The sequence below is a fragment of the Mixophyes fleayi genome, chromosome 12 (genome assembly GCF_038048845.1).
Source record: "Mixophyes fleayi isolate aMixFle1 chromosome 12, aMixFle1.hap1, whole genome shotgun sequence".
Lineage (NCBI taxonomy): Eukaryota > Metazoa > Chordata > Amphibia > Anura > Limnodynastidae > Mixophyes > Mixophyes fleayi.
Genome location: NC_134413.1, coordinates 3,951,371 through 3,973,701, shown reverse-complemented (window position 1 = coordinate 3,973,701; position 22,331 = coordinate 3,951,371). Strand labels below are relative to the sequence as shown.

The 22,331-nt window shown below is 44.1% G+C and overlaps 1 protein-coding gene across 2 annotated transcripts; it reads left to right on the top strand.

Moving 5' to 3' along the window:
- The first annotated feature begins 288 nt into the window (after window positions 1-288).
- NRDE2 (NRDE-2, necessary for RNA interference, domain containing) lies at window positions 289-22,010 on the top strand. 2 transcript variants are annotated; one of them, XM_075193045.1, is made up of 14 exons: window positions 289-406; window positions 3,144-3,252; window positions 6,398-6,589; window positions 8,403-8,540; window positions 9,900-10,338; window positions 11,272-11,677; window positions 13,923-14,056; window positions 15,445-15,568; window positions 16,120-16,295; window positions 16,413-16,799; window positions 17,982-18,856; window positions 19,378-19,516; window positions 20,920-20,991; window positions 21,589-22,010. In XM_075193045.1, exons 1-14 carry the CDS (start codon window positions 301-303, stop codon window positions 21,712-21,714), a joined length of 3,423 nt encoding a protein of 1,140 aa, XP_075049146.1. In that variant the 5' UTR covers window positions 289-300; the 3' UTR covers window positions 21,715-22,010. The 2 variants fall into 2 exon arrangements, with proteins under 2 accessions (XP_075049146.1, XP_075049145.1); XM_075193044.1 differs by having other exon boundaries at window positions 290-406; window positions 6,395-6,589.
- Window positions 22,011-22,331: the final 321 nt, after the last annotated feature.

The window sequence follows — 22,331 nt, the reverse complement described above, 5'->3', positions numbered from 1 at the left end:
TTGTCAGAAAAGGTGGGAATCCTGCATACAAAATGTTTTCTACCTTATACAGACTCTATAGAGAAAGGTGTTTAACACATATTATTATATCTGTTATTTTAATGGTAAAACATATTTTCCACTCCAGGTAGAAGTTCCATCTGTGTATTTACTGTTGATATTCCTAATAAAAGGTCTAGTATGGCACTAGTGGAAGTTACCATGACTACAGACTACATTTCCCAGTAATGCAGTGCGGCACAGTGTCGCTCATCACAGCCGCGATGCTCGTTGGGAGATGTAGTCTCGGGGAAGACCTGTATGACGCGTTTTGTGCGCGACGCGACAGTTGACAGTGATACAAACATGGCTCTGTTTCCAGCCTTTGCAGAGACCACCAGTGCCAGCCCGACCCCTGGGCATACAGGTAATCACCAGAGACCCTGACATCTCTCTACCTTCACCCGGGCGCCCAAATTCATCCAGGAGTCCTCAACTCTCCTCCCCCCCTCTGTCAGAGACCTGCACATCCTTTCATCCCTGTTACTATACCTGCCAGAGACCTCCTAAATCTCTCTAGTTGTGGCAGAAACCCCTTACAGCTGCCATAGTCCCCCTGCGACTGCCATAGTCCCCCTGCGACTGCCAAAGATCCCCTATGCTTGTAAGAGTACCCCTACACCCCTCTACCTGTACCAGTGCATTCCAATGCCACTCTACTACTGCCAGCCTCCCCCTACACCTGCCAGAGACACCCTACATTCCTCGACCGTGCCAGAGACACCCTACATTCCTCGACCGTGCCAGAGACACCCTACATTCCTCGACCGTGCCAGAGAGTCCCGACAGCCCCCGACCGGTGCCAGAGAGTCCCGACAGCCCCCGACCGGTGCCAGAGAGACCCGACAGCCCCCGACCGGTGCCAGAGAGACCCGACAGCCCCCGACCGGTGCCAGAGAGACCCGACAGCCCCCGACCGGTGCCAGAGACCTCTACACATCTCTTTACTGTGCAAAAGACTCTTTACAACCCTCTTCTGATGCCAGAGACCTCCTTCACCCCTCTATACCTCTCAGTGACCTCTACACCTTCCAGGGCTCCTCTGCATGGCTGTGCGAGTGCCTCAGGTGGCCTACGTGGCTGTGCGGGTGCCTCAGGTGGCCTGCGTGGCTGTACGGGTGCCTCAGGTGGCCTGCGTGGCTGTACGGGTGCCTCAGGTGGCCTGCGTGGCTGTACGGGTGCCTCAGGTGGCCTACGTGGCTGTGCGGGTGCCTCAGGTGGCCTGCGTGGCTGTACGGGTGCCTCAGGTGGCCTACGTGGCTGTGCGGGTATTTCAGGTCTCCTTTGTGGCTCTTCTGTAGCCTGACATCTCCTACATATCACTACCTTGGTAATCCTCTCCACCTCGGCACTGTGATGCTGTGAATGTCATATTATGAATAGAAAATGGTTTTGGTTCATGGCAGCCTCATAGATCAGAAATGTCCCTCTTTTGTATCCCCCACCCTCCTTCTGTCCTGGCAATAGTTTGGCTCTTGAATTAAAAATAACATTGTCCACCCTGTGTATAGATTGTATTGTGGTGTTTGTAGCTTTGTGAGCTTGAGGTGTGAATGAACACACACAAGATATACATCTTGAGTGTCCCTCACTGACCGCTAGCTGTGTTTGGGGGTCCGGATACAACATGACACAAGTTGGATGGTGCAGACACATCTGGTGCTGCTTTGTCTTTCCTGTTATGTTCCAGGATTGACCTTTTGTAGGTCCAGGTGTAAAGTGATCTAAGGATCCATAAAAATGAATTTATAAGTGTTATTATTTCTGATGCAGTCACCGATCTTTAGGGCTGTATCACAAGGGAGCTTTTCATTATCCAGACATCATCGGTGTCCGCTAGCTAAAGATAGGAATCATTGATTGATTTTACAGCTGACGCATAGGCTTGGCACAGACTGTGCGTGACACTGCATAAAATGCTGCAGGGTCTATGATTCTGGCAGACAGATTCTATTTTATACTTTTATATTTTTCTTTTTTATTGTGATAGATGGTGCTAATAGATGTAGTTATGGTCTTTTAGGGCATGTGTGATAACATTTATAGCTCATAATATAATCATAGCACATGACTTTGTAATCTAGTCAAATAGCTGTCGCTGAACTGAATTTTCTGTCTAAATGGAACACAGATTTTTTTTTGAAAGAACTTCATGAAAAAAGTTACTTGGGTCAGATACTGAGTGTGTCTCATATTGGTTTAGGAGAAACTCTGCCTCCTGCAATCTCATGATCCTTCCATACATTGGAATTGTAATGTAATCTGCCATAGATTTATGTTCCAAGTCAGCAGCATTGCATCCATCCGCAGCAGTCTGCATGTATGATAAAAGCCTGCTTTGACGAGTGCTTTGCTGCAACGTAACAGACATTGAGGGGTACGGGGTCTGCAGAACCAAATTAAGGAATTTAGCCCAGTTTTGGGTTCAATTCGCCTTTAATAACCAATGAGGAAATTTCTCAGGGTTGTTACTATACATTGTATATTCTTTATCTCATATGACAGATTTACATGAATATTTTTGTGCCCATTATTCAATAAACATGACGGATCTTTGTAATTAGAAGTCACTGTCTGTATTCTTTAGCTGGTACATTATGCATTAGCACAGTGTATCCAATGCCTCTTGTGTTCAGTTGTCACAGTGGATCATAGTAATGCTTGAAAATGTAAATTATTGAAGACCTGTGACTCTGTTGGCAGTAAGAAAATAAAGCCATAATCATTACCAATTCTTAGAGAATTTGATGGAATCAGGAGCATAGTTACTGTGGGTCACAGTTATGCTGAAAGTTGTAGTCCTTTAAACACATAACTTCTATAAATCATATGTTGGATCACTGGTATACACTAATATTCACACTAGTAGACTATATTTCCGTTTGCTGTGGTATTAAGGATGAAACATTGATGGTAGATGCGGGTATTAGTCTGACAGTGATTTTGATTCACATACGGCTTCATTGACGTGAGTGGAGTGTATTACATGATACACGCGCGATACGAGGTGTCAAGCTGACTGTGACCGCAGGGATGACGTTTGGAGTATTGTCCCGGGTGTGATGATATTACAGTGATTTCTCCATTCTCTCTCCCACCTGCAGAGTTGGACTGGCTGAGCAATAAGAGTTTCCGTACGAAAGATGCCCTCTCTCTGCACCAGATGTCGCAGCCGGCTGCGCCGTCCCCGCACCCTGATTCTCCACTTTCCAGGTACTCGCATCTATCGGCAGACAGTCAGCCATTGCTTCATGCACTTGTGGGCAACCTGTGTCTCTCCTGCTGTTGTGCAACTGCATCTCCCAGCGTGCCCAAGGCTCAGGACATGCTAGAAATTGTAGTTCTACAGCATCCGGAGAGCCGCATGTTGCTTAAGAATGGGTTAAAAAAATGCTGGCTGTATATAAAGAAGGTTTATTTGCTATGTTATCAATTCAAAATTAGTTACAAATATATAATGAGGAAATGGAGGGTAGAAAACAAAGTAATTTGGAGAACCAGCCTTCTCTCTCGAGTTTAAAATTTAATTGCTAATACCATGGGGGCCATATTTGGCCACACACTCCGCTATATTGGGCAGTTGGCCCCATAACTCAGCACGTGTGGTCCCAAAATGACCCCCATGTCAGCTAAGTGTTATCAATAACAAACTTTATTATTACCGGACATGCGAACAGGCCGTAGTGACATCAGAAAAGATTCCTGCGCTAAGGCTAATGCCGAAAGGTTCGATCTTGTCCATTTGGCCACTTAAGAGCCAGTGTCCATCCCTAACAGTAGGGTATTGGTCTACACAGACAGTATAGTGGTCGATAGGTTAGAGGAGGGGTCACAGTACCTAGATTTTGCAGAATTGTCCTTAAATGTCAAACTGCGCGTCCGGCACAAAATGTTTTTGTTGAGTAATTGTTCCCAGGGGAATTTCGGTTATCTGACCTGTGTAACAGAGACCATCATAGCGTAGACCCAGTACTAAGGCTTGGATTACAGATCTACCTCCTGGCTAGAGGTGAGGCTGAGGCACACGTGATTATCAATATCTTACTGTATTTATATTGTGCCAACATATTTTATAGCGCTCTCCAATAGTTTTATTCTGCACGAAGATATAAATAAAACTATTTTTCTAGAAACATTTTTGAATCACATCCTGTTTAAAGCGCATCGGTTCCATCACTGACAGAAATCGTTATAATGATGTTTTCATGTAATCTCTAATTGTGTCTAATGACCCTCTGATCATTCATGATATCCGGTTATAGCATAAGTAGCTCTTTTAGGAGTAGCCCTATTAGTTTAATGATCCCTCGTCATACAGCCAGTTTGTGGCCAAAATTGTCACGGACAGTGTGAGATCACTGAATTAAAGGAAAATTCCACCTTTTATAGTGAAAAGTGATTCATGAGGAGGCTGCAAGCGGAGCTCCGCCTCCTACTCCGGTCATTGTGCCGTTTCATGACTGCCGGAGTAGTGGTTACAGAGTGATAGCGATTGGCGCTGGGACCTCTACCGCCAGCCTGTTTATCTTCTTACTGGGTTTTTTCAGTCAGGGCTTTATATCATCCAGCCAGTTGTTTATTGCTGCTGTCTGGATTATTTCCAACGGTTGGAGCAGTCCTGTGTTTTATCCAAAGCTAACGGAGATTAATACATTTACCTGGGTAATATAAAGGAAAAGAAAAGAAAGACGCTAAAAAGAAAAAGCAAATCTGTCATGTGTCTGCCCCCCCCCCCCCCCTCCCTTTTGACCCTCCCTTATCTCCCATCCTGATTTTATTGGAAAGAAAAAGCAATGTAATGGGTGAAGGTTGTAGGTGGACTGGTATAAACCATTAAATTAAAGGGCTCTGACGGCATAAAATCCCTTTAAGCGGTTGGAGCTGTCTGTAAGGAGCGACGTTGGTAGACAAAGCGCTGCTGGTTTTTTACCAGGAGACTTTTGGATCTGTGGCTTTAAAGAGCGTCGGATTAGAACATTCCCTGAATCACTATCCAGGCGCCTGAATTTCGGGTGCCCGGATAGTGTCAACTTCGGCCAGTCTCTAGCGTCTGTCTGCGTTGTTTTGGGCAACAATGTTCATATTACAATTGACTGGCAATAGTCAGATTTTTCTGTAACGGTAACACAATCAGGTATTCAAGGTAAAAAATAAAAATGCTTTTCTTTTAGAGGTTGATGACGTGACCCGGGCAACGTGAAATCATTTTATTAACGCTGAAATTTGGAAACGTTTGATGTGTACTTGTCAAAGCTGTGTAACCTGTAACCACGACAGAATAAGAGTATATCACTATACACTGCGTCTGAGCACGTGATGTCATCTTACGTCCTGTGTATTCTAATTGCTTTCTTAGAAGAAACCCCACATAAGATTGTACATAAGATTGTGCAGCCAGAAGTCCCTGAGCCTGTGGAAACCCAGATCTTGCACAGTTATTTTGTTTTTTATTATCCTGTGTTTATAGAGTGCCTGCATATTACGTAGCACTTTAAAGAAAATGTTTAATCGCTCACTCCGTGGATCTCACAGACTAAAGTATCAACAACAAACATGCTGCAGGGTCCATTTAGCCAGGGGCCAATTAACCTACCAGTATGTTTCTGGGAGGAAACCGGAGCACCTGCAGGTAACACACGCAAACACGGAGAGAACATACAAGCTCCACGTAGACAGATATACAGCCATGGTCCCAGCACTGCGAGGCTGCATTAGTAATCACTGTTCCCCTAAGATCACTAGATCTTGCAAGTTAATCCAGGCTTAGGTAACCTGTGGCTCTCACTGGTGTTGTGCAACTACAAATCCCAGCATGCTTCATCATCTGATAGCTGGCAGGGTATGCTGGGACTTGTAGTTTCACAACACCTGTATAGCCACAGGTTGTCCAGGCATAATCTAAGGGGATGAATTTGTTGATCCCCTCTGCCAGTCGACCAGCTCTTCTTCAACAGGAGATTTCTCCAGACCTCGTCCAGTTTCTGATTTATTTATCACTTGTTCCTGTCTCTCAAACCATCACCTGCAGTCCCTCCTCTACCAGTTTAACCTCTTTGCACCTTAAGTCTATGATCCTCTCTTTACCTGCAGAAATCTCATCTCTGTTAAACTTTCCACTTTTCTATAACAACTTCTCTCCCCAGTTCCTCCATTCTCCCACCCTGATCTGACAATAATGTATCTTATGGGGCTAACGGAATTCTGTGTGTATTCACACATAAGATGAGGTTTCACACATCAGATACTGACGTTGGAATTAAATTTGCTTCTTTATATTTGGAGAGAGTCGGAGACGTTTGGGGCCATTTGTCCCGGTCCAGAAACGCTGTTTAATAATATATGATTTGATTCACAGAAGTGATCTTTCTCCGGGACATCGTTCCACTAATAGCGAAGCTGACTCAGGGGCCGAAAGGAAAAAAAAGAAAGAAAAGAAGAAAAAGAAGGAAAAAAAGAAGAAGAAAAAGAGGAAGAAGAAAGACCATAAATACAGCGACTCTGACTCAGACGTCACAGAATCCAGGAAGCGTCAAGCGGAGAGCACAGCGAGGTACGCCGAGCGCTGCGTTAGATTACCAGCACATTTTAGTGGGTTTATAGCTGTGTGACCAGCAGAGCTTCCAAGAATAATAATAATCCTTTAAAATATTAATTGTCAGAGCTGCCTGCTGGTGGCCTGAGGGCCATAAACCCACCTAGGAGGCTCTTTGTGAAAAATGACGCTCATTATATAATTAAATATGAGATAATGCAATCAGCCAATTAAACAGGAAACATCTGAGTCTGGGTTCTTACAGAGACACAATGTATCACTGCAAGCTGGGATTGTAGATCAGTGATAAAAAACAAAAACTACAATAAGCCATTCTTTATATCTATATAACAAAAACTGTAGCTAAATATATATATATATATATATATATAAATTCCTGTAAATAATATGTGTATAAATGGTGAGTACTGATATCATTTTCAGTGTTTTATTAGGAAAATGTGTGTATTATAAAGTACAACTTGTCCCATGCTGTAAATCATGGCGGATATTAGAAGTCACCTTAGTGACCTGTATGTGCACACTGGGCTTATCTGTGTCTTTATAGCATCCTTAGAATTTACAACAGGGAGTACATTATTTCATATATAATGTATATTGCTTATTTGTTAATTGATCTTTAATCTCTGCTTGTAGTAAAACGTCTAGGGGCTGATTCATAAGTAAGTTCCTTTACGTGCCGTATATTGCGTGAAATAACTTTGCGCATGCTCCAAAATGGACCTTGTGCCAGTGGACGCAAATGTCACGGCTGCCTACATCTTCAATGGCGGAACGGGGTGGCGGGAGGGGCAGATGAACATGGGCGTTGTCTAGTTAGGGCGTTCTGTCACAGATGTGGCCGATTCAAGTTCTGGGTGTCTTATGTGTACACTTTTTCTTTTAGCCATATTGTTTGCATCACCTGCAGGCCTTGTACAAGAGCGACTGCACGGCATAGTCTTTGTATTATATAAACTACACCTATTTGTGCCACTATGCAAGTAATATCAATTGTAAAAACGCATTAAGAACATCCTCAGTTATGTAACACATTTTTATTAATGACTGTAGTATTATGAGTTGTTAATTTCTTTTATACATTTTTTTTTTTTTTTGGTGCATGCGTTCTGCGGTGACTTGATATTGTACATCTGCATGTGTGTATCCTACAAGTAATGTATAGTCACAGTGTGCTTATACCCAGATTCAAATGAAAACGTTTCTTGAGATCCACGTGTATTTGAATACGGGCGCACGTTCCTTGCTCGTTTTAAAAGCGTAACTTGCATTTGACGATGAATCCGGCCCTGTGTCTCTATAAGAACTCCAGTTTAGATGTTTTTAATTGTTTTTTTGTGCATATTATGGCCATAAAGATACATAGACAACAGTGTTCCTACTGCTACCAGCATGTCATGTCATAATCGCCTCTTGTTTGTGCACAAAGTAAAGTGGCCTTAATAATGAAGGTTTCAGGGAATTGAGAATTGCAGTAACACTGGATTCCAGAATTGTCAAGCTCCCGTCGCTGTAGAACCACAAGTCCCAGCATTCCCTGCCAGCCTATCTCCACAGCAGCAGGAGAGTCACAGGTTGTCCAAATTGATTCTAAATAAAGACATTTATCACAAACATTAAGCAATAAACAGAATATCTCTGATGAGCTTCCAGCAGAAAATGACACAAATGGGACCCAGTATTGTGCAATTGTTTTTATTTGTGTTTACATAGATACAAGGACCTGCCAGGTCGTTGCAGTATAATGGGAGCGCTACGGGCAGACGTATGCCAGGAGTAACCTCTAATCTCTGCACTTCTCTGTCTGCAGGGGGGGCACCCAGATGTCAGCCCCCGGTCGCGCTCTCTGGCTGGATGAAGCCCCAGCGGAGGAGACCTTCAGAATCGATAAGAAAGCCGACCTAACAAACTGGACATACAAGTCGCTGTACCGAAAAGACATTGCCAGGTAAAGGGGTCACTGGGGGGGCGCTGAAGCCTGAAGGTCTCTTCATTCTGGGTCACGAGGAAAGTTTCTTTGTCATTAGTTTTCTGTAAGGAAATTTCTATTCCATGGTTATTCATCTTGAATAAAACGATGGTAACACTGTGTCTGAGAGGGGCTCTGTCATAAGGTTATTTCTTACAGCTACACGTTGGTTTATACTTTATAACGACACAAAACATAGATGAAGCCAACTTGTAAATAGGATATTTAAAGAGTCTTTCTCCGTCTCTCTTTAAAGAATATCCTGGGTGAGTTCCGGTGCCCCCCACGCTCAGTGCCCCGCGCTCGGTGCCCCATTCAGACTTTCCTGCGGATTTGATTAACATTGGGCAGAGCTACGACACTGGTGGGAATTAACTTTACTTTTTCGTTAATCCATCTCACAGGCAACAACCCCTCTGCTCTTTCATCTTGTTCCTCTCACCATTAAACAGCTCACATGTAAAAGTGACAAAACACTAACTCATTTAATAAGACACATGGATGCCAGCAGCTGCGCTTTTGATCATGGTGGGCTGTAATTAATACGCAGATCTTCTTTGATGAATGATTTTATTAGGACCGTCCTGCTTCCTCTCTGGGTGATTGTGTCGTTAGTTTGCCAGTCTCTTAAAGGGCCAAACAATCTGAAGTACAGGTTATAGCGATATTCAAAGGTTCTTGTGGTGGTCACAAATACATCTGTGTAAATGTCTGTGTATTGCAGACATAGATATTTGCATGTGAACGTACAAGATGATATCTTATTTAATCAGGCATGAATTTACTGTATTATTTAGGCTGTATATTTTGGAATTTTAGCATCGATTTCTTATTGTGACCGTTTTTTTAGGCTGTAGGTGAGCGTCTCTCAGAATTTACGTTGTTCCATATTGTGTAAATAATTGGCGCAGACACTCAGTGAAATGAGAATTGCTTATTTTTTTATTCTTTATTTTCCACTAGACAACAATACATTGTTAATATTAAACAGAGTTACATTTCTCCAGTCTTTTCCTGCATAAAAGCACAGAATTTAGAGCTGTCTCGTAGTGACACACGAGAGCGCTATGAGTGAGTTACGTCTCTCCGAGGAGTCGGTACAGGAGCAGCTCAGTTAATGAAAGGTTTCAGAGCCCGGACCAGGTCACTAATGTTCTCTGTGACCCTATCCCTGCTGGAAAACACTAGATGGGTCAGTGTGGCCTGGATTTAGCTGTGGTTTTAAAGCTGAAAAACCGAAGTTGTATGTTCTATTTACTGAATGAAAATCCAGCATGTGATTTCATAGGCAGTGACGGCGCCGGTTAGTAAACCCCTCTCAATGTGTCTTATACACAGGTATAAGCGGAAGGGTCGTTCCTGCCTGGGGCTAGACCCTAAGAAGCAGCAGATCAGCTGGGAGGTCGCGCATGACAAGAAGCCGCCTAAGAAGAAACCTGAGCGTTATTTCTGTAAGAACGCGGCGCGGGCGCTCTGGAGTAAGGCCGACTCTGTGTCCCGCAGCAAGGACAATGCAGAATCTGGTGCAGCTGGCTTTATTCCAGTGATGGGCTGTGACCCAGGTGCCTCCTCCGTTCCCACCAGCTGGGTGAATCCTCTGGGGGTTTATGATGCCTCTACCGCCATGTGGCTGCAAGGGAAAGGAGGTCCCGAGAACAAGCCCCCGGTCATAGCGCCCAGAGACACCGACGTTCTGGGGAGAGTGGAGAATTATAACCGGAGGATCCGAGAGAACCCGGCGGACATCGCAACGTGGATGGAGTTCGTCTCGTTTCAGGTACTGTATTAACTTGTCCTCCGTTTTTTTATATATTGCGCTATTGTTCTGTAATCTGGGGCTAGAAGTTTTATGCACCCGAATTAAGTTACAGCAGATATCATGCATTCTCATCTGAAACCCAAAATAATATCGGTTGTATGACCCACGGTTCAGCTTTTGCTGAATAACGTACATCCTTCTAATTACCAAACTGTCAACAAATTATTGTTAGTTGATCTTGTAAAATTAACTTACAAATAGATCATGTTATAAGTCTAATGTAAAGAGCCGCTGTACCCAAAATAAGGGAACGCAGACGGTGAATGGCTTCAGGTGAGGTTGTTGCTGTCACCAGCTGCTACGGAGTTAAAGCTCTCCACATAGGTGGTTGTAGAACCACAAGTCTCAGCGTTACCCTGTGGGGAATCATGGTGGGAAATATATTTCAGTAATAGCTGGGTAGAGGGAGGTGGCTTCATTTGGGGAAAGTCTTTCCGGAGTTCTAGAAACCCAAACAGCTGACGAGTAATCCGTTTTGTTTCCTATATCGTGTATAAGATATGTGATATTTTAAATGAAGGAAGTTCTATGATCATATAAATGAACTATATAATATTGTTTCTAGTCCTAAATGGTGAAGTGATGATGTCGCAGCGAATGAAATAGAGGAAGATATCTGATTATAAGTGTATAATTTACAGTAGATAATCAAACTGTGAAAATGCCTCCTAGATCAGTGTTGGATAACCTGTGACACTCCAGGTGTTGTGAAACTACAAGTCCCAGCATACCCTTCCAGCAATAAGCTGCTATAGATTGGCAAAGCATGCTGGGACTTGTAGTTTCACAACACCTGGAGTGTCACAGGTTAGCCAACACTGTCCTAGATTATATTGGTATATAAGAGGAGATGGGCTTTGATGACCGGTCAGGTTTATTGTATCTCTGAAGGACGAGCTGACCAATCAGCCCAGCATGTATTCCACCAGCGAGGGGGAGGCTGACAGCCATCGCTGGGCGCTCAAGCTGGTCCTGGAGAAGAAGTTATCTATCCTGGAGAGAGCCATCGAGAGTAACCCGACCAGCACGGAGCTGAAGCTGGCCCGCCTGCAGCTGTGCGCGGAGTTCTGGGAGAGCGCCGCCCTGCTGAAGGAGTGGCAGAAGATGATCTTCTTACACCCCAATGACCCGCGGCTCTGGCAGAAATACCTGCAGTTCTCACAGGGCCAGTTCAGCACCTTCTCCGTGTCCAAAGTGAACGGCATCTACGGGAAGTGCCTCAGTACACTGTCGGCGGTACAGGATGGCAGTATGCTCTCCCATCCGGCTGTGCCGGGCACCGAGCGCTGCATGTATGGTGAGTGTCGCCTCTTTCACTGATAGATGAGATATATATATATATATATATATATATATATATATATATATATATATATATATATATATATATATATATATATATATATATATATATATATATATAATGATGGAACACTCGGGCGTAGGAGTATCTGCAACATACTTATTTGGGGTAGGAAATGGAATGTACTTGAATAAAGTGTTCCAGAAGCTGGACAAAAGTGTCTACAAATTTAAATTTGCTGACATAATAAATCCATTTTACTGCTATAATAGATTTGTCTCCAAAGATAGCCAGACACTGCCATCTGCAGTCACAATGGGGGAACTGCAGCCTATTTCTGTATATTAAATCACAATTCACATTTTATTTGGGTGAAAAGGTAGAATTCACTGTAATAAAACACAGCAACTCTGTGACCTGTGCCAGATTATTTTTCATTATTCTAATTTGGAGATTGTTCATTTCAGTGATCTGTCTTCTATATCTTCAACATTATGACTTTTGTTAATGTGTTATCTCATGGTCTTTAATAATTAAGACTTTTATAGTGCTAAATGTAAATATTTAATACAACTTGTTACATAACTGTTTTGATATTAATGAAAGGAGTTGTTTTAATGGAAGAAACTGTTTAAATAAGTGCACAGGTGTAATCATTACTGACTGATACAATGTAACAGATCCACAGGTGTAATCATTACTGACTGATACAATGTAACAGATCCACAGGTGTAATCATTACTGACTGATACAATGTAACAGATCCACAGGTGGTAGCATTATCTCACTGGTCACCTGGAGGGGCCCTGAGGACTGGAGAGAATGATGATAATTTGTGTTATTTATATGTAAATCTTTGATACCTCACAGTGTAATCATAGAACACAAATTACGTGTGTAGTAATATGGATGAATGACCTGATAAGATTTCTCACATCTGCTATTGTTGACATTATAGATATAACATCACATTAATTACATGTATTGTTTTATAAAGTGGTACAGTAGATATTTTGTAACTTTTTCTATAGTCGCACATTTCATAATGAAATATTTTACATGTCAAATATTCCTTTGTTCCTGAACCTTTTATGTATACAGTGTTTCTTAGGGTCTGTTTAATTGTATATTGTTCCTGATGATTCCTATTTGTAGCTGTTTCTTGGTCCGTTATTGGATTTCCTGCACTCGCTCTTCCTGAACTTTTCAATTGTATAACGATGCAGAGTACGCTGGCGCTATATAGATACATTTTAATAGGTGAATAGAGCTTTGCGGCTGCAGGTCACAGCTGGTCAGTGGGTAGCCTGGCGCGCCAAACCATACATATTATATGTTGTAAACCCCCAATAGACACAGTTAGGGATACACTGTAATACAGCCTGTACCACACTGGATCGCTGCAGGAAAACTGCCTGTTTGGAAGTTAACTTGGGTCACTTTGTGCCACTAATTTCAACGTGTGTGTAACGATGGTAGTTGCTAAAAGTAATGTCACCATTTGTGATGACTAATTTAGGTTGGTAAACTTATAGTTATGTCCACTTTGGGCTACCATAGTTGTATCATCTACTGTTTGAATACTAAGAACTAAAACCTGCAGAGAAGGTAACACAAAATAGACTCTGAGGTGGGTACCAGAAAACACTTGTTTGAATCCTGCGTTACTCTTTAAAATTGTTATATATAGGAGAGGGATACATTCTGGCTCTATCGCTAATTAGTAGGACGCTTGGATGTCCTGATGCATTATATGGACTCTTGGGATACTGGAACGTGCAACGTGTTGGTTGTGTGTAACATCAGTAACTGGGAATCTGGGATTAGCCAGTAGCCGGTGTATTTACACATAACAGTGGGCAGCACTTCTGCCTCCCAGCACTGGGGTCATGAGTTCAATTCCCGACCATGGCCTTATCTGTGTGGAGTTTGTATGTTCTCCCCGTGTTTGCGTGGGTTTCCTCCGGGTGCTCCGGTTTCCTCCCACACTCCAAAAACGTACTAGTAGGTTGATTGGCTGCTATTAAATGTGACCCTAATGTGTGTGTGTGTGTGTGTGTGTGTGTGTGTCTGTCTGTGTGTGTGTGTATATGTTAGGGAATTTAGACTGTAAGCCCCAATGGGGCAGGGACTGATGTGAGTGAGTTCTCTGTACAGCGCTGCGGAATTAGTGGCGCTATATAAATAACTGATGATAACAGCGCAGCCAATGAAAACCCATCTTCTTTCCCTCCAACAGACGTGTTCCTCCAGCAGTGTCACTTCCTGCGCCAGGCCGGACACTGCGAGAAATCCGTGTCCTTATTCCAGGCGCTGATGGACTTTACTTTCTACAAGCCGGACAGCGTCAAGGATCTGACCACCAGGGAGCAGGTAAGTTCACGCTGTAGCGAGCGCTGAATGATCACAATCACTGACCTCCCTCTTATTGACCTCATGTATTTATATCACATTTAACGTCACCAAGCTGGAGCAAAATAACGTTCCTTATGTACAGACCCCTACTGAGGCCGACATGAAGCCCCTGACATTGAGAGGTTTGCAGCGTTGGCAATAATCGTAGCGCACAACATTGTAACTTCTCCCTCGGTACCGCTAGTGAAGTGTTAATGAACCTGTTGCAGTTCCTGGCGGCACGAGCCGTTAAACTCCATCTCGGCTGGGACATAATTGACATCCAGAGATAATTGTCGATGTCGGCTTCAGCCCAGTTGTCCTTTCAATTAATGTTAATATTAAATAAAGGATCTAGCAGGATTTAGTGACAGCTTGGAAGGAGCAGTTTCTGCGGCCGACGACTCTCTTCAGCCATTTAATTAGAGATGTTACACTGAGAGCCGCGTCTCTGCCAGGACAGGCCCAGAGGGTTTGGAATTGGTAACTCTGTGCAGAGCTGAGTGACGCGGATCTATACTTTGTCTCGTATAGAATAGAATTTGTTTTGTATAATTATAATAATTAGCCTAATGTGGTGTTTGTGAGTATTGGTATCACTATACTCCTGTCCATGCTTTGGGGCAGTTGTTAGGATGAATTATAGACCAGCGAGCAGGGAGATATTCAGCATTAACCTCCCACCTTCGGTATAAGATGTTGATGGACGTTGCCCATACAAGCAGCTGGATAATGTCAGAGAATTATGTGATGATGATGTTGGTATTAGATTCCGCTGCATGTCTCACGCTGTGGGTCCGAGCGCCCCATGATTTTCATGTTCAGGTTACTGTATAGGAGAGAGGCTGTAACTCCGATCAGTTAGACATTTGCTTTTGTTTTGTAACCAGTACTCGAAAGATGACCGAGTCTGATTGGCTGCTCGAGGTTACAGCCTTCCCCAGTTACCTGTGCACCACTTTTCACAAAAGTTTCCTTTCTTTTCAGAATGTTCACCAGTGAACCGGGAAACAATTGTATCTTTTCAGTTATTTTATGGCGTTTTTGATTTTTACACTAAATATTATGCAAAGAGTCAAAATCAATTTAAGCTCGATATTGGTTATTTACATTGAGTCCAGCAGGGACTGTTTAGATGGAACTTTTTGTAAAATTATTCACTATAATGCCCCGTACTGGTCCTATGAATTCCCAGTCGTACAGGAGGAGTTCTCCCATCTCAGTGTCTTTAATAACCATTAACGTCGGCGTCTCTTATATTATTATTATACATAGCAGTAGAAGTGCAGTAACACAGCGAGACTGATATGAGATCACTTTACAATGTATAATATAAAGGATGTAAAAATAACTGTGTTTTATTGTAGGTGGAATTTTTCGAGCCGTTCTGGGACAGTGGGGAACCTCGATTCGGCGAGAAGGGGGCAAAGGGCTGGAGATCGTGGATGGTGCAGCAGGAGCGAGGAGGCTGGATCGTCATCAGTAACTTGGGTACTATAACTATAGTCCAGTAGTAGTAGGGATCAGAGGGGGTAATTATCTACGGGATGTTCTAGAGCATTCATCCGCACATCGCTGTACCCAGCTCTAGGCTGATTCCTCCACTCCAGGTTACAATATAAATACATTAACCTGATCTGCAAAGAGTGCAGGTCCTGTGATCCCGGTGTCTGTGTTAAGTCACTTGTGAGACCGTCCTAAAAGTCGATCGCACCCCAGCAATAAAATATTATAACAAAACTGCGTGTAGAAAACCCTCCAGTTCTCCGAGTGTAAACTTGTCCTCACTGCAGTGCAGACAGGTGGCTGATAACAGCGAGCATTAGCTGGCACTCGGTTGCATGACAAATGTAAATGCAATGGCAAATATCTCACTTAGGAACTCTGACATATATATTTGGTAACCTTACCACTAGCTCTTTTATATCAGTCTTCCTGTGTTTGCGGTTTAGTGGTCCTTTAAGTATCTCGCTGTAATTGTCTTCTCTCTCCTCTGATCTCCGTCTTGGTCAGCTAGTAAGTGCCGGATTCTGTGTTTACAGGGGAGGAGGAAGAAGATGAAGCAGACGAGGAGTTGGATATAAAGGACAGAACCTGTCCCAGGTATAAGATCTGGTTGGACTTGGAGTGTTCACGGGAGGCTAGACAATGGTTACCGTGGAGACCAGACCCTGCCAAAAAACAGACAGAGGACGACTGTGACGATACTGAGAGACAGGTAGGTGAACAGGGATGTGGGAACAGCATGGTTGTGTCCTGTCTAGGGCATCACTTGTAATTAAGAATATAAGGTTACCTCTGTCTACCGGCTCCTCACAACCACTTCCCGCTTCAGGTCCTGTTTGATGATCTCGGAGTTTCCATGTTCAAGATCTCCAGCCCCGAGTTGAAGTTCCAGCTCGTCCTGTCCTTCCTGCAGTTTCTGGGGGTCCCCTGCGGCCCTCGGCTCCTCCCCACCTATATGTACTCCTCCCTGGACGAGACCTCCATCTTTGAATACGTCCGACCCTACGAGAAGGTGCTGATGTCTTACGATCTTCCCGTGTCCGGGGTCAGTGCCGTCGGCCACCTCGATACAATGAGCAGAGGCAGAGAGCAGATAGGTCAATGTAAGGAGGGCGAGAGCTTCATCCAAAACGTCTTCCAGGCTGCCATGTCCTGCTTCCATGGAGAGGAGAAAAGGAAACTGTCTGTCTGTTGGCTTCAGTATGAAGTATCCAAGGTATCGGGGCTCGTTGTGATTATCAGACCTCGCTGGTCCTTTATTACAAACTCGCAGACTTGTAAAACTACAAAACATGTGTTAACTTGGGCTGCACGGTGGTTAGCACTTCTGCCTCACAACACTGGGGTCATGAGTTCTATTCCCGACCATGGCCTTATCTGTGTGGAGTTTGTATGTTCTCCCTGTGTTTGCGTGGGTTTCCTCCGGGTGCTCCGGTTTCCTCCCACACTCCAAAAACATACTGATAGGTTAATTGGCTGCTATCAAAATTGACCCTAGTCTGTGTCTGTCTGTCTGTCTCCCTTCTCTGTCTGTCTGTCTCCCTTCTCTGTCTGTCTGTCTGTCTCCCTTCTCTGTCTGTCTGTCTGTCTCCCTTCTCTGTCTGTCTGTCTGTCTCCCTTCTCTGTCTGTCTGTCTGTCTCCCTTCTCTGTCTGTCTGTCTGTCTCCCTTCTCTGTCTGTCTGTCTGTCTCCCTTCTCTGTCTGTCTGTCTGTCTCCCTTCTCTGTCTGTCTGTCTGTCTCCCTTCTCTGTCTGTCTGTCTGTCTCCCTTCTCTGTCTGTCTGTCTGTCTCCCTTCTCTGTCTGTCTGTCTGTCTCCCTTCTCTGTCTGTCTGTCTGTCTCCCTTCTCTGTCTGTCTGTCTGTCTCCCTTCTCTGTCTGTCTGTCTGTCTCCCTTCTCTGTCTGTCTGTCTGTCTCCCTTCTCTGTCTGTCTGTCTGTCTCCCTTCTCTGTCTGTCTGTCTGTCTCCCTTCTCTGTCTGTCTCTCTGTGTGTCTACATTAGGGAATTTAGACTGTAAGCTCCAACGGGGCAGGGACTGATGTGAATGAGTTCTCTGTACAGCGCTGCGGAATTAGTGGCGCTATATAAATAAATGATGATGATGATTGTGTCAAAATAGCTGACATGGCTCTAATCTGGTAGAAGGCGGGTGAGCGGCCTCTTCTGGTCATTAATTCAGTTTATTGCTACTTCTTGACAGTTGTTGAAAAAATGAAAGTTTTAAAGAAATAAGTCGTACTAGATAGATAACAAAAGTGCGGGAATTGTAGCTGGTGATATGTACGTTCTAGATATAAGGCCGCTTAGATCTCTGTTCTTACCCATCAAGTTTTGCCTGTAATTCAGATGATTGCTGTTTGACAAGTAGTAATTGTGCGTTGTTGATGTCTGATGACAGGTGGTTCGGTGCCTTCAAACCAGAAAGAAGCTGAAATCTCAGGGAAAGAGGAGCAAGCGGCTGGCCAAGGGTCTTCTGAAAGAGACGTTCAACAGGAACAGCCTGGCGCTCTGGAAGGAGTACGCCCTCCTCGAGTGGCTTCTGGGAAATACAGAGGAGGCCAGGAAAGTATTTGATGCCGCTATCGGCCTCGCAGGCGGCCGAGGGTTAAAGGACCTGGAATTGTGCAGCCTCTGCTTTCTGTACGCGGAGTTGGAAGCGGAGGTGCCGGAACGTGTACAGGGAGTTGCCGGGTCACGGTCAGTCCACATACTCGCCAGCCTTGCCGACAATTCTCCATACACAACCCACAAAGGACCAGTGGAAGCTATTAGTATTCTGAAAGCACGTAAATCATACCAGCGGGCACTGGAAGACTGTTTGAATCTCCCGCCATCCGCCGCGTTGGTCAGTTTAACCGGCTGCTTTGCACTTTTTCAGTATCTCACCGTAGGGGTGGAGGCTGCGATCGCTGTGTTTAGACAAGTTGTTAGCTCGCAGCCACCCCCTGCTGCATCATGCGAGGAATCGCAAGGCTCCTACAGTCCTCTGCAGGCTGTGACAGTGATGCACACAAACTTGCTTAGGTACCATATGAGGGCCGGTGTGTACCCCCGGGCCCCTCTCAGACACGCATTAATGGCTGCTCTGCGTTCGTATCCCTGTAACGTCGCTCTCTGGAAATCTTACCTCAAGTCTGAGAGCGGATACCACAACGCCAGCAACGCCAGGAGGTTCATAGACAGTGTCAGGAGGACGACGAACGCTCTGGAACCGTATCTGTTCGCCATCCGAGCGGAAGAAGACCGGAAAAAGCTGCTTGAGTCTGTGCAGAGGTAACGGGGTCACTCCGGGAAACGCAGGTTAGGTGTATGGAATTACTATGGGAGCCATGTTTATATAGCCCTTATTAATACTGCAGTACTATGTGAGCAGAGGAATGGGTAATAAAATAGAATCATTTCTGAAAACTGCTGCTCTGGAATTGGTGCTGTGACCCAAAGAAACCATTCAAATGTTTGTTATTGGTTTGGGTTACAGAACCTTTTCCCTTTGCACCGGTTCTGATGAATCCCCACCCAATAACTTTTACCATATGTCAGTCACATTTGAGATACACTGTGTAGAACAATGGCTTTGAGTAATGGGAGTACTTTGGTTTTATATTTAGTTGTAAAGTTAGCTACTCGTACGTCTTTACACCCTTCTCCTAGGATTTTTTTTTTTTTTTTTTTTCCGCTTTGATATAAATAAATTATAAGAAACCGCCCACATTAATTTGCAAAGCGTCTGCTCGGTAAGTGAAATGCATTGTGGGATTTTGCTGCCCATGTGACTGGTGCTGCTTCTCTTACAGGGCGGATATGAGGGCGATACACACGGTTATGCCTGAAACCGGCCTGTCCTACCGCATCAAGGCTCTGTTTGAGCGCGGCCTCGGCACAGAGCAGGGTTCCCGGTGTTTGCTGCTCTGGAGGATGTACCTGCGCTTCACGGTGAGTCGTGATGTCAGAGAATGGGACTCTTGTCTTAGGATAGTTTTGGACATTTTTCTAAGGATTCTTTTGTGGTCCAATACATTTCCAACACCGAACCACCTCCGAAGTGAGTGGTGACGTCGCACAGGAGGGAGGGACATTGCACAGGAGGGAGGGACATTGCACAGGAGGGAGGGACATTGCACAGGAGGGAGGGACATCGCACAGGAGGGAGGGACATCGCACAGGAGGGAGGGACATCGCACAGGAGGGAGGGACATCGCACAGGAGGGAGGGACATCGCACATGTGATCCCATAGACACGTTGTGTGTCCGGGTGTGCTGGGAGTGTGTTTTGTTTTTTTTTATTATTATTTTTCCAATTTTCTTGCACCGAAGTATTATTATTATTATTATTTTATGATAGATTTGTAATGCGCCACATTGCTCCGCAACACCGTACAATAGGGACATACATAAATCAGGGACATACAAGGCAGACAAAATAAATACAGACATGAAAACAAATGGAGGACCCTGCTCATTAGAGAACTTACATTCTAAGGGGAAGAGGGCACAGCTGAAACAAGAGGAGCGAGTGTGACTCAGAGGAGATTGGGATAGTTGTAAGGGGGTATTAGTGTGAATAGTGTTATCGGGGATAAGAGATGAGTTTTCAAAGAGCATCTAAAGATTTGAAGGCTGTGGGAAAGTCTGATTGGACGTGGTAGGGAATTCCATAAGTGGGGAGCAGCACGGGAGAAGTCTTGTAGGCGGGAGTGACAGGTGGTTACCAGAGACCAGAAGGAGCAGGTCAGAGGTAGATCTAAGGGCGGGAGGGAGAGTATTTTGATATGAGATTTGAGATGTATGAAGGGGTGGTGTTGAGGACTTTGTAGGTAAAGGTGAGTAAAACTATGAACAGTCAGTTAAAGGAATGACATCGGGACGTCTACTTTACTTTGTGAAATAACGTTGACAAACACGTATGGGGACAAATGTGGCAACATTTAGTTCATAGAGATCACACACAACTTCTAATGTCGCCTTATTGTTTTGTTGAATAAATAATAGTCAAATATGTTCTAGGTAATTATCACACATGGTTAGATTTACTGAGCTTAAGGATTTGTTGGGAACTAGATGATTGTTGATTAATTATCATTACTTATATTGTGTCCCTATATTACACAGCGCTGTACAGAGAATATGTAACCATTCACATCAGAGAGAGACACGCACACGCACACGCACACACACACACAAGCACACACGCACACACAAGCACACACGCACACACGCGCACACGCACACGCACACACACAAACAAGCACACACCTGTATATTATAAGAGTGATTGCGATATAAGGAACCAGGAGAGGACCATTCAGATTTCAGGCTGACCCCTTACTGTATTACAGGTATCTCTGGGACACCGCGATAGAAGTCGAGGACTTTTCTACAAAGCGATCCAGAACTGTCCGTGGGCCAAGGTGAGAATCTGTCCGGTCAATCCCTTATCATGTTGTGTTGTGTTAGTATGGAGAGGGGCGGGGGGCAGTTGTGTCTGGTCTGTTGTGTAACATCTCGGAGACAGTAGCAGCTCTACCTTCTGTAATGGTCTCTGTCACCCAAGATCAGTCCTTGTACGGTCTTACAAATACAAGAATAATACATTGGACTTGTAGCAATATTTCAGAATAAATTAGCTGCTTTGGATTGTTATGTGTAGTATTGAGCATGATGAACTTTATAGGTTTAAGCATATTGCTGTGTTTGGTGGACCATAAGACACAATATAAGACTTCTGGTTCATGTCATGCATTGGATACTTCTTGTCATGCATTGGATACTTCTTGTCATAAGAAATATAGTAATTGTGGTTACATTTAATTGTTGTATTAGTATAGCATGCAGATATAGTATAGAATACTTGCCGATTAGGTAACAGTAACTCTGCCTGGGATTTCACGGACTGATGAGTGACGCGTGATGCTGTGTGTTTAGGATTTGTAGGTCTCTGCCAGTTGTGATTCTTCATTAGTAGGTGCCTCCCTAGTTACACTCTGGTCCTCTTTGCCCCCCGGCAGGTTCTGTATTTGGATGCGGCTGAATATTTCCCCGACCAGCTTCAGGAGATCGTCGATTTGATGACGGAGAAGGAGCTGAGAGTCCGGGTCCCCCTGGAGGAGCTGGAGCTGTTGTTGGAGGATTAATCTATAATGTGTCTATCGTGCAATATCAGGAAGAACCGCTGTACATACGTTTTTATTTTTGTGGATAAACAAAGTAATTTTTTAGGAAAATACTGAATAAAATAAATACTTCTGGTTTGCTCGGACTCAGCGACTCGCGGAACTTGTAAATCTTTTCCATTATTTATTTATATGTTCCGGCCAAAGACTTTGTTATATGGTTAAATGTCTATACATTTATGGTTTTAAGAAAGGTTGAATTGTTAGAAAACGGCAAAAGAACTCTAATGTTTCTTAAAATAAAACTCCCAAAACAATATTATTTATCTTTATATTCCGTTACCGCTATTAGAGCCAATAAGACACGATGCCAAATTCAGTGTAAGCTGTATAAAACGTTTCTAAATGAGGTATTGAAATGAAGTGTTGCCACACGGGGGCGCCAGAGTCAGTGTGTGGTGAATGCAGCAATAACAGAACTGCGCATAGGGAGCATTAATCCCTACCCAACACTGGGCTCGTATGTAATCTAACTTTATAACCAAATGGTTGGTGGGTCATGGATGATTAAAGTAGTGCATGCTGGGTGTGTGGGTCAGCTCTCTGTAACACGCGTGTGCATTTAAGATCTGCTTATT